At 48.5% G+C, this 18215-nt stretch overlaps 1 protein-coding gene across 1 annotated transcript in view; it reads left to right on the top strand.

Annotated features, from left to right (window-relative positions):
- The window catches only part of NPHP3 (nephrocystin 3), a 161634-nt gene that overhangs the window by 4852 nt on the left and 138567 nt on the right, over positions 1-18215 (top strand). Inside the window, 2 exon segments of the mRNA XM_075315193.1 lie at positions 14016-14391; positions 16102-16227. Of these exon segments, the coding sequence (XP_075171308.1) occupies positions 14068-14391; positions 16102-16227 (450 nt within the window). The 5' untranslated portion in view covers positions 14016-14067.

The raw sequence follows: 18215 nt of genomic DNA, 5'->3' as shown, positions 1-18215 counted from the left end.
TTAGTCGGTGGCAGGCTCTCCCACTTTGGCGACGTGTGGTTTCAACACGTCTCCGATCAGTGGGTGCGGGATATCATCTCCCACGGCTACAGGATATCAAATTCGGGACTGGAGGAAAACAGGTTTAACACCGCGCTTGAAGACCACGGACATCAGTGTTGAACACACAATTCTTTTATTTCATTTCATTCCTACGCGTTTCGGAGACCACAACTGCCTCCTTCTTCAGGGAAAAGAATTTTACAGAAACCAAGGAGGTTTTTTTTCTTTCTTTTTTTCTTTCTTTTTTTCTTTCTTTTTTTCTTTCTTTTTTTCTTTCTTTTTTTTTTTCTTTCTTTTTTTTCTTTCTTTTTTTTCTTTCTTTTTTTCCCCTTTTTTTCTGTACATCCTTTTTAAGGGCTCCTCCTTGGTTTCTGTAAAATTCTTTTCCCTGAAGAAGGAGGCAGTTGTGGTCTCCGAAACGCGTAGGAATGAAATGAAATAAAAGAATTGTGTGTTAAACACTGATGTCCGTGGTCTTCAAGCGCGGTGTTAAACCTGTTTTCCTCCAGTCCCGAATTTGATGTCTTGCTTGTACAACAGGGCTGCTGCTGGACCACCTTAGCACTCGCTCATGCTACTAAAGGGGTTGTAACTGAATAGGATAACTGAAGTGAGCACTAATATATATATTATGAGTGCAAGCCAAAAATTACATACCATATACGAATAAGGCTGCACATCAAACTTAGATAATAGTATAATGCCTCAAGCATATGGACAAATATTGGAATATACAATGAAAAATGCTACTTGCTAATTTGAACATGTGAATAATGAATTGCATACCTGCCATGAATAATAGGAAAAAGGAGATATTTAGCAATCGCATTGATCAATGTAACTGAGCCCCAAGGCCTCGTCAAGGCATATCTCTATATTGGGGTCCCTAGCTCTGTGACCCTAACTGTGTGTCATCTCATTGCAATTAAAAACTGCTATGGGTGGAGAGGGGTAACTAAGGACTTTCTTATATAGGAGATGGAAAAAACATGGCCGAAAGGGGCGGAGCTGTGTTCACATTCAGAAAAAAAACTACATATAACTGAATAGGATAACTGAAGTGAGCACTAATATATATATTATGAGTGCAAGCCAAAAATTACATACCATATACGAATAAGGCTGCACATCAAACTTAGATAATATCTCCTTTTTCCTATTATTCATGGCAGGTATGCAATTCATTATTCACATGTTCAAATTAGCAAGTAGCATTTTTCATTGTATATTCCAATATTTGTCCATATGCTTGAGGCATTATACCATTATCTAAGTTTGATGTGCAGCCTTATCCGTATATAGTATGTAATTTTTGGCTTGCACTCATAATATATATATTAGTGCTCACTTCAGTTATCCTATTCAGTTATATGTAGTTTTTTCTGAATGTGAACACAGCTCCGCCCCTTTCGGCCATGTTTTTTCCATCTCCTATATAAGAAAGTCCTTAGTTACCCCTCTCCACCCATAGCAGTTTTTAATTGCAATGAGATGACACACAGGGTCACAGAGCTAGGGACCCCAATATAGAGATATGCCTTGACGAGGCCTTGGGGCTCAGTTACATTGATCAATGCGATTGCTAAATATCTCCTTTTTCCTATTATTCATGGCAGGTATGCAATTCATTATTCACATGTTCAAATTAGCAAGTAGCATTTTTCATTGTATATTCCAATATTTGTCCATATGCTTGAGGCATTATACTATTATCTAAGTTTGATGTGCAGCCTTATTCGTATATGGTATGTAATTTTTGGCTTGCACTCATAATATATATATTAGTGCTCACTTCAGTTATCCTATTCAGTTATATGTAGTTTTTTTTCTGAATGTGAACACAGCTCCGCCCCTTTCGGCCATGTTTTTTCCATCTCCTATATAAGAAAGTCCTTAGTTACCCCTCTCCACCCATAGCAGTTTTTAATTGCAATGAGATGACACACAGTTAGGGTCACAGAGCTAGGGACCCCAATATAGAGATATGCCTTGACGAGGCCTTGGGGCTCAGTTACATTGATCAATGCAATTGCTAAATATCTCCTTTTTCCTATTATTCATGGCAGGTATGCAATTCATTATTCACATGTTCAAATTAGCAAGTAGCATTTTTCATTGTATATTCCAATATTTGTCCATATGCTTGAGGCATTATACTATTATCTAAGTTTGATGTGCAGCCTTATTCGACTAAAGGGGTTGTGACTGGCACAACTCGATCAGGTGAGTGCACCATTTCCTTATACCTTTTACCCAGTAAATCGGGTAATACCCTATTGCGCCTTTTCTCTCCTAATTTAGTTTACGGCTACAGGATAGAATTCTCTTCCAGCCCGCCAAACAGATTTTTTCTGTCAACTCCCCCCTGCTCCAAGGCCGCCACCTTCTCTCAGGCCGTGGCATCCCTGCAGGCCAACGGAGTAATTGTACCGGTTCCCGCCCGGGAACGGTTCAGAGGTTTCTACTCAAATCTCTTCCTAGTCCCCAAAAAGGACGGTTCCTTCCGGCCCATCCTGGATCTCAAGCTTCTCAACAAGCATGTTCAGGTGCGGCATTTTTGCATGGAGTCTCTGCGGTCAGTCATTGCATCAATGACCCAAGGGGATTTCCTGGCATCCATCGACATCAGAGATGCCTATCTGCATGTGCCAATTGCAGTTTCTCACCAGCGTTGGCTACGTTTTGCAATCGGAGAGGAACATTTCCAATTCGTGGCTCTCCCCTTCGGGTTAGCCATGGCCCCTCGAGTATTCACCAAGGTCATGGCAGCAGTGGTTGCGGTTCTGCACCTACAGGGGTTGGCAGTGATTCCTTACCTGGACGACCTTCTAGTCAAGGCTTCATCCAGCGCAGACTGTCAGCGGAGTGTCTCGCTCACTCTTGCCACTCTAGCCCAATTCGGGTGGATTGTCAATCTTCCCAAATCCACTCTGACTCCGACCCAGAGTCTCACGTACCTAGGGATGCAGTTCCAGACTCTGCCGGCACTTGTGAAGTTGCCCTTAGTCAAACAGCAGTCCCTCCAACTGGCGGTCCGCGCTCTGCTGAGGCCCCGCCGTTATTCCATCAGGCACCTGATGCAGGTGCTGGGTCAGATGGTGGCGTCAATGGAGGCTGTTCCCTTTGCCCAGTTTCATCTGCGTTCACTGCAGCTGGACATTCTCCGCTGTTGGGACAAGCGGCCTTCCTCCTTGCACAGGTTAGTGGCTCTGTCGCCACAGACCAGGAGCTCTCTTCAGTGGTGGCTTCGGCCCCTCTCTCTGTCTCAGGGGCGCTCCTTCCTGACCCCGTCCTGAGTGATTCTCACCACGGATGCCAGTCTGTCTGGCTGGGGAGCTGTATATCTCCACCACCGAGCGCAGGGCACTTGGACTCCGTCCGAGTCAGTCCTCTCGATCAATGTGCTGGAAACTAGATCTGTGCTTTTAGCTCTCCTAGCCTTTCACCACCAAGTGTGTGGGCAAGCACATCCGAGTCCAGTCAGACAACGCGACAGCAGTTGCCTACATCAATCACCAAGGCGGGACACGCAGCCGCCTGGCAATGTTGGAGGTACAACGCATCCTTCAATGGGCTGAGGACTCCAAGTCCACCATATCCGCAGTCCACATCCCAGGCGTGGAAAACTGGGAGGCAGATTATCTCAGCCATCAAACCGTGGACGGCGGCGAGTGCTCCCTGCATCCGGCAGTGTTTCAGTCAATCTGCCGCAAGTGGGGCACTCCGGACATGGACCTAATGGCATCCCGTCACAACAACAAGGTTCCGGTTTACGTGGCTCGCTCCCACGATCCTCAGGCATTCGCCGCGGACGCTCTGGTTCAAGACTGGTCCTAGTTTCGTCTGTCCTACGTGTTTCCCCCTCTAGCGCTCTTGCCCAGAGTTCTGCGCAAGATCAGACTGGAGGGCCGTCGAGTCATTCTCATTGCTCCGGACTGGCCCAGGCGAGCTTGGTACCCAGACCTGCTCCTTCTGTCCGTAGAGGTGCCGTGGCATCTTCCGGACCGTCCAGACCTTCTCTCACAAGGTCCGTTTTTCCGCCAGAATTCTGCGGATCTCAGATTAACGGTGTGGCTCTTGAGTCCTGGATCTTGACGGCTTCTGGTATCCCCCCTGAGGTCATCTCCACTATGACTCGGGCCCGTAAGTCTTCCTCTGCCAAGATCTATCACAGGACTTGGAAGATTTTCCTGTCCTGGTGTCGCTCTTCCGGCCATCCTCCTTGGCCTTTTTCCTTGCCGACTTTTCTGTCCTTTCTACAGTCCGGTCTGCAGCTGGGACTGTCCCTCAACTCTCTCAAGGGACAAGTCTCGGCTCTGTCAGTGCTGTTCCAGCGGCGTATCGCCCGGCTGGCTCAGATCCGCACCTTCTTGCAAGGCGCGTCTCGCATCATTCCGCCTTACCGGCGGCCCTTGGATCCCTGGGACCTCAATTTGGTTCTCACGGTTTTGCAGAAACCCCCCTTTGAGCCTCTTAGGGAGGTTTCTTTGTTTCGTCTTTCACAGAAAGTGGTCTTTCTAGTGGCCATAACTTCCCTCAGGAGAGTCTCTGATTTGGCTGCGCTCTCTTCGGAGTCACCTTTTTTGGTTTTTCATCAAGACAAGGTGGTTCTCCGTCCGACTCCGGACTTTCTTCCTAAGGTGGTCTCTCCTTTCCACCTTAACCAGGACATTACCCTACCTTCCTTTTGTCCAGCTCCTGTTCATAGCTTTGAAAAAGCGTTGCATACTTTGGATCTGGTGCGTGCTCTTCGGATCTATCTGTCTCGCACCGCTGCTCTTAGGCGGTGCACCTCTCTTTTTGTGCTAACCACAGGTCGGCGTAAGGGCCTCTCTGCTTCTAAGCCGACCTTAGCCCGTTGGATTAGGTCGGCCATTTCGGATGCCTACCAGTGTTCTCAGGTGCCTCCCCCGCCGGGGATCAAGGCACACTCGACCAGAGCTGTCGGTGCCTCTTGGGCTTTCAGGCACCAGGTTACGGCTCAGCAGGTCTGTCAGGCGGCCACTTGGACTAGCCTGTATACCTTTTCGAAGCACTACCAAGTGCATGCTCATGCTTCGGCAGATGCGAGCTTGGGCAGACGCATCCTTCAGGCGGCTGTCGCCCATTTGTGAAGTTAGGCTCCGCCTACTTCTTAGTTTTTTTTGTTTATTCCCACCCATGGACTGCTTTGAGACGTCCCATGGTCTGGGTCTCCCATAGGAACGATAAAGAAAAAGAGAATTTTGTTTACTTACCGTAAATTCTTTTTCTTATAGTTCCGTATTGGGAGACCCAGCTCCCTCCCTGTTGCCTGTTGGCACTTCTTGTTCCGCGTGTTATCACCGGCTGTTGTTGTTGACAGAGTCTCCGGTTATTCCGGTTCTTGCTCTGTTTTTACTTGTGGGTGGCTATTCTCCTTCATCTTTTGCACTAAACTGGCTAGATCTGGTTCTCCAGGGGGTGTATAAGCTCAGAGGGAGGAGCTACACTTTTGAGTGTAGTACTTTGTGTGTCCTCCGGAGGCAGAAGCTATACACCCCATGGTCTGGGTCTCCCAATACGGAACTATAAGAAAAAGAATTTACGGTAAGTAACAAAATTCTCTTTTTTTCTTATACACGTTTATTTCCTTTGTGTGTATTGGAACAACACAAGAAAGGCAAATAGGACATAATTTCACACAAAACCCCAAAAATGTCCTGGACAAAATTGATTTTTAAAAAAATCCTTGATCAGGGTTTTAGAATTGTGGCCAAATAGAGGTTTCTCACTGGTGACCCCTTTATCTTCTAGTTTCTACAAAGAACATCACAGCAAAAGGAAAACATGCCTGTCACACAGTGTTTCTATAAGTGCGGAGAAAATAATAGCAACATTGGTGATTACACACTAAAGAAAAAACGATAGAAATACCTGAAAAAAAGAGAGCGAATTATTAAGTGGTGGTTAAAACAACTTTCTTTATCGTTCCTTATGGGAGACCCAAACCATGGGTGTATAGCTACTGCCTCCGGAGGACACACAAAGTACTACACTAAAAGTGTAGCTCCTCCCTCCGAGCATATACACTCCCCGGATGACAAATCCAACCAGTTTCATGCTTTGTGTCAGGAGGATCACACACACACATGCATCCTCTTTTGATTTTTAATTTTTTCTAAAGATTTGGAAGAAAAGCGGGTCCACTGGACTCCCGGCATGTCCCTTCTCACCCCCCTGGCGGCGGTGCTGTTAAGGTTGACTTCAGGGCAGGAGCCCTTCATGCCGCGCTCCTTCACCATCCCTTAGGGGCTCTGGCTTGAAGTTAGAGCCAACACGGTTCTCACTGCCTTGCAGGAGACCGGCCTCCATCCGCAGCCCTTTTGCAGGACCCTGCTGGACGGAGCACTGAACCCCCACCCCACCCAGGGACTGGGCCCTGCGTCTCAAGCTAAGTATAGAGACGTTATTCAGAGGGTCCTTCTGCAATGTGGGGCACTTTTATTGGGGGGGACAGTGATTTACTTTGATAATGCTGCTTTTTACTGTGTTTCCGGCCGGTTCCACGGTTTTTACTGAGAACCGCGCCGATGATGCCTGATTGTCGGCCGAATGCATAACTCTAGGCCCCGGCTTCAGCCGCGGCCTAGTTTCGTTTCGTTCCCCTGCATGTCAGTCATGCAGGGGGACACTGCAGCGCCGGCCGCTCTGCACAGGGGAGGACACTCCTATCTGAGGAGATGATTCCCTCCCCTGTACATCTCCTTAGCCCTCCGATTCCCGCTCCTGGGTTAACCCCCGCCCCCCCCCCCCTCACTCTGGCGCCATTTTCTCAGCGTTCTTAGTACACTGGTCGGCGCTGGCTGCTCTGCAGTGGAGAGGGAGTGAATATCTGGCTGGGGGTCCAGGCTTGGAATCCGGAGGGCACACATAATAGCGGCCTGATAAGTCACAACCTCTGGTTGTGCACTTTTTACACTCTCAGGGCATTCTGAAGGAGTTAATGCTTTATTATAGAACCTCCTCCTCAGCAGCATGTCTCACACTAGGAGCAAGGCTCCAAGGCTGTACACTACATGCTCTGCATGTAAGCTCATATTGCCTGAACCGGCACAGACCCACACTGTAATGGTTCTAATGTGGTGGTGCCTCAGCCTGGAGTCTCCCCAGGCTGAACCCCTGTCTTGGGTAGCATCTTTTTCCAATGCTATTTCCCAGTCCTTTGCAGACTCCATTGGACAGTTGTCTCGGACGCTGCTAAGCATGCATCAGCCCCCTTCTCAGGGTGCCTCTGATGCTCCAGCTCGCTCTGCAGAGCTCACAGAGTCTGTTTCATCTAATCCCAGACCCCGTCCTCCTAAACGGAGACGCAGGGACTCCTCTCCTTCCTCGTCCCACGGCTCTGCCTCACGGGCCGAGTCACAAGGCGAGGAGTATACCCTTACTGTGGGCTCAGACGCTTCGTCTATGTACCCCATTGATACCGATGGTGATGCAGATGTTAGCGATTTGATAGCGTCCATTAACTCCGTTCTGGACCTTAACCCTCCAGTGTCAGAAGAACAGGCCTCTTGGGTAGAAAAACATCAGTTTATCTCACCTAAGAGAGCAGGCCACTGTGACTAAACCCAGGGCCTGTCCTGACAAACGCTTTCTTAAGCGTACTTCTGACTTACTGGGGGCTCGGACGCTCTCCATGTACCCTATTGATCTGTCCGAAAGTGATGCAGATGCTAATGATTTGATTGCGTCCATTATATTTGTACTGGACCTCAATCCGCCTGTATCAGGGGAGCACCCCTCTTTGGCAGAAAAGCATCAGTATACCTTGCCTAAGAGAACAAGGAGTGTGTTCCTTATCCACTCCAGCATTCAGGTCACTGTGACCAAGCCCAGAGCTTGTCCTGACAGACGCTTGCCAGAGCGTGGTTCTGATGACTGTTTCCCCCTTCCACCAATGGTGGTCAAGGAGTGGGCTCATTCACCAAGGGTGGACCCTCCGGGGTCTAGACTTTCAGCCCGGACAGTTGTCTGCTCCTCTCTGAGGATCCCACTGTCCGCTAGGTTGTCCTTCTGGCCAAATCTATATATGAGGCGGCAGGGGCCTCGTTCTCCCCATCTTTGCAGCAGTGCGGGCTCTCAAGCCATCTCTGCTTCTCGGGAGGAGATGCATTCCACCAGGGCCTTTATGCCCGAATTGGTTGCCTTAACTTCCAGGCTTCAGTCTTTTCATCCTATAGCTGGAGACTGTCACCGCACTGCGGTGGCCTCGGCTACTTCCCTCGCTATCCGCAGGTTCCTGTGGCTTCGAGAGTGGAAGGCAGATGCTTCTTAAAAGGTTCCTTGCTGGACTCCCTTTTGCTGGGACCAGTCTATTCGGTGAACAACTGGATGAAATTATTAAGGAAGCTTTTGGCAGGAAGAGTACTTCCATGCCACAACTCAGGAAACCTTCCAGGACAGGAACCAGTCGAGGTTTCGTTCCTTTCGTTTCCTCTAACTGGTCGTCCTCTAAGCCCTCGGCCTCGTCCACTAACTCAGCCAAGGTCCGTAAACCAACTGGCGCATGAAGCCGTGTCCTAAGTCGGCAGGAGCTGCTGCCACCAGGGCAGCCTCCTCTTGATTATCTGGCCGCGCCAGTAACGTCCTTGGTCGGTGGCAGGCTCTCCCTCTTGGGCGACGTGTGGTTGCAACACGTCTTCGATCAGTGGGTGTGGGTTGCCCTCTCCCACGGCTACAAAACAGATTTTTTTCTGACAACTCCCCCCTGCTCCAAGGCAGCCGCCTTCTCACAGGCCGTGGCATTCTTGCAGGCCAATGCAGTAATTGTACCAGTTCCCGACTGGGAACGGTTGTGAGATTTCTACTCAAATCTCTTCCTAGTCCCCGAAAAGGACGGTGCTTCCGACCTGGATCTCAAGCTTCTCAACAAGCATGTTCAGGTGCGGCAATTTTGCAGAAATCTCTGCGATCAGTCAATGACCCAAGGAGATTTCTTAGCATCCATCGACATCAGAGATGTCTCTCTGCATGTGCCATTCGCAGTTTCCCACCAGCGTTGGCTACGTTTTGTAATCAGAGAGGAACATTTCCAATCGTGGCTCTCCCCTTGGGTTCGCTACGGCCCCTCGTGTATTCACCAATTGCGGTGCTGCTCCTCCAGGGGTTGGTAGTGATTCTTTTCCTGGACGCCCTTCTAGTCAGGGCTTCATCCAGTGCAGACTGTCAGCGGAGTGTCTCGCTCACTCTCGCCACGCTTGCAAGTCCACTCTGACCCCGACCCAGGAACTTACGTACCTAGGGATGCAATTCGAGACTCTGCTGGCACTTGTGAAGCTGCCCTTAGTCATACAGCAGTCTCTTCATCTGGCGGTTCGCTCTCTGCTGAGGCTCCGCCGTCATTCCATCAGGCACCTCATGCAGGTGCTGGGTCAGATGGTGGCGTCAATAGAAGCGGTTCCCCTTGCCAGTTCCATCTGCGTCCCCTGCAGCTGGACATTTTCCGCTGTTGGGGCAAGGGACTTCTTCCTTGCACAGACTGGTGGCTCTGTCGCCACAGACCAGGAGCTCTCTTTAAGTGGTGGCTTCGGCCCCTCTCTCTGTACCAGGGACGCTCCCTTCTGGCCCCGTCCTGGGTGATTCTCACCACGGATGCCAGTCTATCCGGCTGGGGAGCAGTTTCTCCACCACCGAGCACAGGGCACTTGGACTCCGTCCGAATCAGCCCTCTCGTTCAATGTGCTAGAAATCAGGGCTGTAGTCCTTGGACACGCAGCCGCCTAGCAATGTTGGAAGTTCAACATATCCTTCAGTGGACGGAGGACTCCGAGTCCACCATATCCGCAGTCCACATCCCAGGCGCAGAAAACTGGGAGGCAGATTATCTCAGCCGTCAAACCGTGGACAGCGGCAGGTGAGCCCTGCATCTGGCAGTGTTCCGGTCAATTTAGCAGGCGAGGCACTCCGGAAGTGGATCTATGGCATCCCGGCACAACAACAAGGTCCCGGTTTACGTGGCTCGCTCCCACGATCCTCAGGCCTTGGCAGCGGACGCGCTGGTTCCAGATTGGTCCCAGTTCCGTCTAGCCTACGTGCTTCCCCCTCTAGCTCTCTTGCCCAGAGTCCTGCGCAAGATCAAAATGGAGGGCCGTCGGGTCGTACTCATCGCCCCAGGCCCAGGCGAGCTTGGTTCCCAGACCTGCTCCGTCTGTTCGTAGAGGTGCTGTGGCATCTCCCGGACCGGCCAGACGTTCTCTCAGAGGGTCCGTTTTCCACAACAATTCTGCGGCTCTCAGATTGACGGCGTGGCTCTTGAGCCCTGAATCCTTACGGCTTCAGGCATTCCTTCCGAGGTCATCTTCACTATGACTCAGGCTCGGAAGTCTTCCTCGGCCAGGATTTACCTCAGGACTTGGAGAATTTTCCTGTCCTGGTGTCGTTCTTCCGGCCATGCTCCTTGGCCGTTTTTTCTTTGCCAACCATCCTGTCCTTTCTACAGTCCGGCCTGCAGCTAGGTCTGTCCCTCATTCCCTCAAGGGACAGGTCTCGGCTCTGTCAGCATTGTTCCAGCGGCATATCGCCCGACTGGCCCAGGTGCGCACCTTCATGCAGGGCGCATCTTACATCATTCTGCCTTACCGGCGGTCTCTGGATCCCTGAGACCTTACTCTGGTCCTCATGGCCTTACAGAAACCCCCCTTTGAGCCTCTTAGGGAGGTTTCGTTGTTTAGTCTTTCACAGAAAGTGGTCTTTCTGGTGGCCATAATTTCTCTCGAGAGTCTCTTATTTGACTCTGCTCTCTTCGGAGTCACCCTTTTTGGGTTTTTTCACCAAGACAAGGTGGTTCTCCGTCCAACTCCGGGCCTTCTCCCTAAGGTGGTGTCCCCTTTCCACCTTAACCAGGACATTTCATTGTCTTCCCTTTGTTCGGCCCCTGTGCATCGCTTTGAGAAAGCGTTGCATGCTTTAGATTTGGTGCGGACGCTCCGGATCTATGTGTCACACACCGCTGTTTCTTAGGCGGTGCACCTCTCTTGTGTGCTGACCACACGTCAGCGCAAGGGTCTCTCGGCTTCTAAACCGACCCTAGCTCATTGAATAGGTCGGCCATATCCGATGCCTACCAATGTTCTCAGATGCCTCCCCCGCCGGGGATTAAGGCGCACTCGACCAGAGCCGTCGGTGCCTCTTGGGCTACGGCTCAGCAGGTCTGTCAGGCTGCCACGTGGTCTAGTCTGCACATTTTTTCGAAGCACTACCAAGTGCATGCTCATGCTTCGGCAGATGCGAGCTTGGGCAGACGCATCCTTCGGACGGCTGTCGCCCATTTGTGAAGTTAGGTTTCGCCTACTTCTCAGTTTCTATTTATTTCCCACCCATGGACTGCTTTGAGACGTCCCATGGTTTGGGTCTCCCATAAGGAACGATAAAGAAAAAGAGAATTTTGTTTACTTACCGTAAATTCTTTTTGTTATAGTTCCGACATGGGAGACCCAGCACCCTCCCTGTTGCCTGTTGGCAGCTTTCTTGTTCCGTGTGTTTTCACCGGCTGTTGTTGTAGACAGAAGTTCCGGTTGTTCCGGGTTTTACTCTATCTCTACTTATGGGTGGATGTCCTCCTTCAGCTTTGGCACTAAACTGGTTGGATTTGTCTTCCGGGGAGTGTATATGCTCGGAGGGAGGAGCTACACTTTTAGTGTAGTACTTTGTGTGTCCTCCGGAGGCAGTAGCTATACACCCATGGTTTGGGTCTCCCATGTCGGAACTATAAGAAAAAGAATTTACGGTAAGTAAACAAAATTCTCTTTTTTTTGGACTTGGTGCCCCCCCCCTCCCAAAAAAAAAGACACCTTCCCTCAGAAATGCTGTATGTGGGTGGAGACCTGAACTGGTCAGTCATTGACTTCAATTATACTTGTTACGTGAGTCGAGCCCGTCCGAGCGTTTGACCAGCTCTACACGAGTAACAAAATGTAGCATAGTTCTCATGATACAGCCATGTCTCTTACCTCATGTGCAGGGCAATGCAGCTTTAGGGATCCATGGATACGTAAAGTCATATAGTGACAATTAGTTAGTAGTTAGTTGCTCATGGTTATAACCATGGATACCTAAGCTGTAATGCCCTGCACATGAGGTAAGAACATCAGGAGAACTACATTACATTTCTATTTGGAGGTATTTGCTGCTATTATTAATTAATAATAATATTATTAGACCTACTACATATTAAGATCTGGGAGATGAGGATACGCCTTTCTATTTTCTTTTATCCGTCATGATCCAAAGCTGGCCATTAACAAAGCAAGGACAAAATCTGCTTCTACTACTTATCTCACAGGAGAAAAGTGATTCCGACATGTCGAAATCCAGATGTGAAGGCACAGTATGCCAGTCCAAGTGTAACATTATTCATTACATCTTTATCTTGAAGACCGACCCCCACTGCTTAACAACAAAACATGTGCAGTGCTTACAAGCTCTTTTCTATCAAGCTTGTAAACACTTTATGAAGCTGGGCAAGGTCACTGGAGAGCGCTGTTACTGCCTATTTCTACCAGCTTCAGCACAGTGCGTACAAGCTAGCCGGCATCCGTGGCTGGTCTTCTAGGCAATGGGCTGTAAATGAAAGAAAACAAGTGTTAAGAATGGTTGCAAATTTTAATGTCATTAAAGGTGTTTATGGGCCATAACTGTGGATGAGCTGATTGGCTCCCCCACCCCGCCGTAATCAGCCGGCTTCTTCCATTGATTAGTTGCGGTGAATAGGATGGAGCTCGCAGATCATTTGGTCAGGTGATCAGATGGGGATTCCAGGACTTGTTCAATATCAGAGTAGTGGGGGTCTGACACCCATCACCCCCCCTACGATCAACTGTCATCTGTTTTGTTTTTTGTTTTTTTGGGTTTTTTTTTCAAAGTGTGTTTATATATTGTCAGAGAGTAAAACTGTCACACTAGGTATGGGGAAGTACCAAGAGAACGGTGAAAGGTAAGGTAAGGGAAACCCTGCATATAGGGGAATGGGGAGATGGTGGCCCCTGACCAAATCTACTGCTAGTCCTTAGGGGCCCTCACCACCCTAGATAGGCTCCGCACCTATACACCAAGCTGGATACCTTACCCTAGGTATTCCTAGTGCTGGACCCTAAATAGGGAACGGGTTGGATCAGCGTCAACCCAACTAAACACTAGAGAAGGCACAAGGAGGACACACAGGGGAAAATTGCATGAACTACTTATCATTAGATGACTCAGGTATAAGTTCAACAAAGCTTCAGCAATGATACCACAGAGGAATACAAGCCACCTGCTTGCAGCCAGAGCTTGAATGAATTGAATAAAGTCACCAGCACCAGTCAAGGGTAGTTGGGGGTATTTAAGCACAAAGAGAATACTGATGATCAGCAGCTGGGTGGAAGGTGAGCACATGCTAGGCCCAAAAGGGGGAGAGATGAAAATCCTGCAGGAAAGCTACCTGTACCAATGAATATTGACAGCAGGAACAATGGGAAGTCAGGGAGTATTCTGTGCAGCCAAATGCTGTGACCTTCTATGGCCAGAAACCACATGCCTGTCTGTTACTCATGACAAGAACATTAATAACACTAAGCACATATTTTGTATCACCATATTGTTACTGACCTTACGGAATACATTTTCATGTTATTTGTACAGTATGGTGAATTATGTAAGATTTGACACTCAAAAAATGTGGAAGAATTTCTGTTTTGTTTATACGTTTTCTATTAAAGGATTAATACGCTTGTTAAGTTATATGTACCTCAAAATAATTCCACTGACAGCTACAAGTACGGATGATAGACTCTCCACTCGTGTGACCCCGGCCTTATAACGATCAGTCGGCCTGAGACCCGTCCATTACCGTAGGATGAGCCTCACCTTGCCTGGGCATTGATGGTGCATCTAGCCTCCACAGTTATTAGATATTGCTTGTGCTTGTTTATGATTTCCTTTTTGCTTGTCATTTTTCTTCTTCTGCTTCTTTACAGAGCTCTGAGATGGGCAGTTAGCAGAAATACCCAGAGATCCAGATATACCACAATGGGCACAGCATCCTCCCTGGTGAGCCCTGGAGAGGTGATCGAGGACACTTATGGTGGTGGAGGAGGGGAAGCTTGTGAGATTCCTGTAGAAGTGAAGCCCAAGGCCCGACTTCTCCGCAGTTCTTTCAGACGAGGTCCCAGGGTTATCGGAGCCAGTTTTAAATCCACTGCATCAGTGGACCTGGAATACGCTGCTGAATATGATCGGCTGAAGAAGGAGTATGAGATATTTAGGGTGAGCAAGAATAATGAGATTGCTGCCATGCAGAAGAAGGAGCTGAAGCTGGATGAGGAGAACAAACGGCTGAGAGCAGAGTTACAGGTGTGTAAAGTAAACCGTTACCGTGTATGATCCACTGATCCTAAAAATGATCTCGCAGTATCCTTTTAGGCTGCTTTCACACCTCCGGTTTCTGCAATGCGGCACAATACGGCACTTTGCAGGAAAATCGCAACCGTTTTTTTTTTTGCTGCCGGTTGCGTTTTTTCTGCATAGACTTTAATTAGTGCCGCATGGGCTCGCATTCGGTCCGGTTTTTGCCGCATGCGGCAGATTTAGCCGATGCGGCGGCCGGATGGAACGTTGCTTGGCACGTTTTTTCGTGCGGCAAAAAAAAAAACGCATCGCGCCGCATTCGGCCGATGCGACGCATTTTTCAATGCATGCCTATGGCGGCCGGATGCGGCGCGATGCGGCAAAAACCGCATCCGCCCGCCGCATGCGGTTTTTGCCACTGCGCATGCTCAGTAGCATGCCGCAAGCGGCAAAAACCGGACGAGCCGCATGGGAAAAACTTATGCAACGGATGCGGTGTTTTCACCGCATCCGTTGCATAGCTTGCACAGCCGGATTGAGCCGCACAGCTCAAGCCGGATGTGTGAAAGCAGCCTTATCCGCATAACTGCTCCCGGCCACTTAGTGGAGAAGGAACCTGCTGCCGGCTCTGCTCATTTGTATGAAGCTTCTCTGCATCTTCCTGGATGACCAAGGCGCTGCTAAGGCTACATTCACACTTGCGTTGTTTTAAATTCGTTCGTCAGGTCATCGTTTTTTAGATGTCAACTGACGCAAGGTATGTGTTATTTCACAGGATTCCATTCACAGGAATCCTGTGAAAAAACTGATCTATCGCGTCCGTTACATCCGCTGTCCGTTCGTTTTTTGATGGATCTGTCGTGATCCGTTTGTGTTTGGGACAGCCCAATGGGAGTACCAGACATGCTGGGCATGCTCAGTAGAGCATGACCAAATCAAGCACTAGATTCCGCCGTGTGACGGATTACAGTGGAATCAAGCACCATAGACAGCCATTATAGCTGTTGACTGATGGCGATGGAATCCTACGCAGTGCGTTTTTTTGCCGCTCCAAAAAACGTTACATTGCACGTTCATACCCCCCAGCGGTCAGTCATTCCACGACTAATCCGCCGCGTGGCGGATGCAACGCAGGGCCATCAGTCGCAATCTGTCCTTAATACAAGCCTATGGGGAAAAAACGGAATCCTGCAAAATATTTTGCAGGATACCGTAATTCCTCAAGGCGACGGATTGTGACTGATGCAAAACAACGCAAGTGTGAATGTGGCCTAAGCAGGACACTACCGGAAAAAGTGAATGTAATGCACAGCAATGTAAAAACGACATTGCTGTGCACATATTCAATCATTGCTACTTCTTTTAACTTCTTCAAGGTTTGGAACCCATGAATCGGTTAAAAGAAGTAGTTTGCTCATTCTTCAGGAGGCTTCCGCTAAAGTCTACCAACTTTCTCCTGAAGTGGCTCCTTTCTAGGAAACCTCGGCAGGTGTGCACACACCCTAACAGTAATGAAGAAGATAGCCTATACATAAAGAAGACCCAAAGCTGTCAGTCAATGATACAGTGGGTTAGACAGCGCTCAGCATTGAGCGGACTAAAACTATTTTATTTGTTATATTTCTTTATCAAAACTGCAGCAAGAAGCCCAGTATATGACAGAGTGTATGATGGCACAATTAATATTTATCTAATTAAATTCCCTTATTGTGTTAGGCTCTTCAGAAGACGTACCAGAAGATCCTAAGAGAGAAGGAGAGCGCTGTTGAAGCTAAATACCAGGCAATGGAGAGAGCTGCCACCTTTGAACATGACCGGGATAAAGTAAAAAGACAGTTTAAGGTGAGCTGTTGGCTGATTCATCAAGACCGGCGTTATTCACATCGGTCTTGATGAGGGGTGTGCTGGAATCAGACGCTCCTGAATCATGAAGAGACCGGAGTAAGATTTGTGGCATATGGAACGCCTCAACCAGGGAGTGGGGCAAAGATGGCGCAAGATCACCATAAGTTCCAAAGTTTTAATGTCTCACATTGTTCCATAAATTTTGTGACTTTTCAAAGCTTTTTATGCCATAATTCTTGATGAATCGGGACCATAGTCTGCAGCAGAAGATATTGCAAGGATTTAGTTTCCAAATAAATGAATTTTCTATTTTCCCAATAAACAGACATTTGATTAGTTTGCTATTTGCCTACGATTAATGTCTTGGGTATGTTCCCAGGATTAGTGTTAAGGGGGCTTTACATGCAACGACATCGCTAACGAGATGTCGTTGGGGTCACGGAATTCGTGACGCACATCCGGCCTCGTTAGCGACGTTGTTGCGTGTGACACCTACGAGCGACTGCTAACGATGCAAAATACTTACCAAATCATTGATCATTGACACGTCGTCCATCTCCCAAATGTCGTTCCTTGTTCTGGACGCAGGTTGTTCGTCGTTCCTGAGGCAGCACACATCGCTATGTGTGACACCCCGGGAACAACGAACTACAGCTTACCTACGTCCTCTGGCAACAAGGTGGGCGTGACTTCCATGCGGCTGATTTCCGCCCCTCCACTTCTATTGGCCGCCTGCCGTGTGACGTCGCTGTGACGCCGCACGAACCGCCCACTTAGAAATGAGGCTTTTTGCCGCCCACAGCGATGTCGCTAGGCAGGTAGGTACGTGTGGCGCGTACTAGCGATATTGTGCGCCACAGGCAGCGATTTGCCCATGATGCACAAACGACGGGGGCGGGTGCTTTCACCAGCGACATTGTTAGCGATGTCGCTGCGTGTAAAGCAGCCTTTACTCTCGTTCTGGGCACAGCATTTTACAGTACAAGCAACATGGATGGGATTAATAGGAATCTCCTGCCCTCTGTGCTTCCTTTTTTACACTGTGTAAACTCCACCTGAGGATCATTTTTCCAAGCAGCGGGTTGTCCATTTTCTCTTGTGGGTACGCTGTTTTCTGTGCAGATTTTCCCCATAGACTTGCATTAGATACTGAAAATCTGCAAGTAAAGACGCTAATGCAGTTTTAGTGCGTGTACACTGCAGAAACACAAAAAACACATGTAATCTGCACCTAATGATGTCAATACCAGGAAATTTCTAAATCGTTTTATTTAAAGGATGATACAACAAAGACAAAATAAAAACACCGAGTGAAAAACACGATGAAAACCTAGCGTCCAAAACGCAAAAAACGCATGTAAACTAAGGTGCAGAGATTCTGCAGCGTCACAAACTCAACTGACCCTGATTGTCTTATATTTTTTCAAAAAAATACCTAAAATTGTGTTTAAAAAGGTTTTGGGTACTTTAAGCGTAAATGCGTGTATTTGGGGCTAAAACTCATTTTACACTTCGGTTTTATTAATAATTTTGCACCGTTTTGATTTTACAGGCTTTTTGTTTCCTGTATGTTCTTTTATAACTTTGGTTTGTGGTCGTAAATCAGCTGAAAAGAGAGAGTTAAAAAAAAAGCCATAAAATGTTTATAAATTTTCTCATTGGACTTTCAGAATAATCTCACTTTCTAGTTTTCAGTTAACCCGTTGTCTCCAAAGGAGGACGACCTTTTTATATATCAGTATCTTATAAAACAGCCTTTGGTACAGCGCAGACAGCTCCTCTGCGCGTCACCGCAAATGATTCAACTGTAGTAAAGCCATGCTGACCCCCCCCCACCCGGCATAGGGCTGCGATTGTGATGGGGTCTGCGGGCCGCAACAAGCAGGTAAGGTATGTGCCCACGATCTGGACCCACTGCATCTTGGATGCAGACCTGCGGGGCCGCAAGTCTCCTCTGTAGGAGACCCCAGCTGCCTGCCTGCGAT

This window comes from Anomaloglossus baeobatrachus, chromosome 6, assembly GCF_048569485.1.
Source record: "Anomaloglossus baeobatrachus isolate aAnoBae1 chromosome 6, aAnoBae1.hap1, whole genome shotgun sequence".
In the NCBI taxonomy this organism is placed as follows: domain Eukaryota; kingdom Metazoa; phylum Chordata; class Amphibia; order Anura; family Aromobatidae; genus Anomaloglossus; species Anomaloglossus baeobatrachus.
The sequence above is the reverse complement of the archived record's forward strand: the minus strand, read 5'-3'. Positions and strand labels throughout refer to the sequence as shown.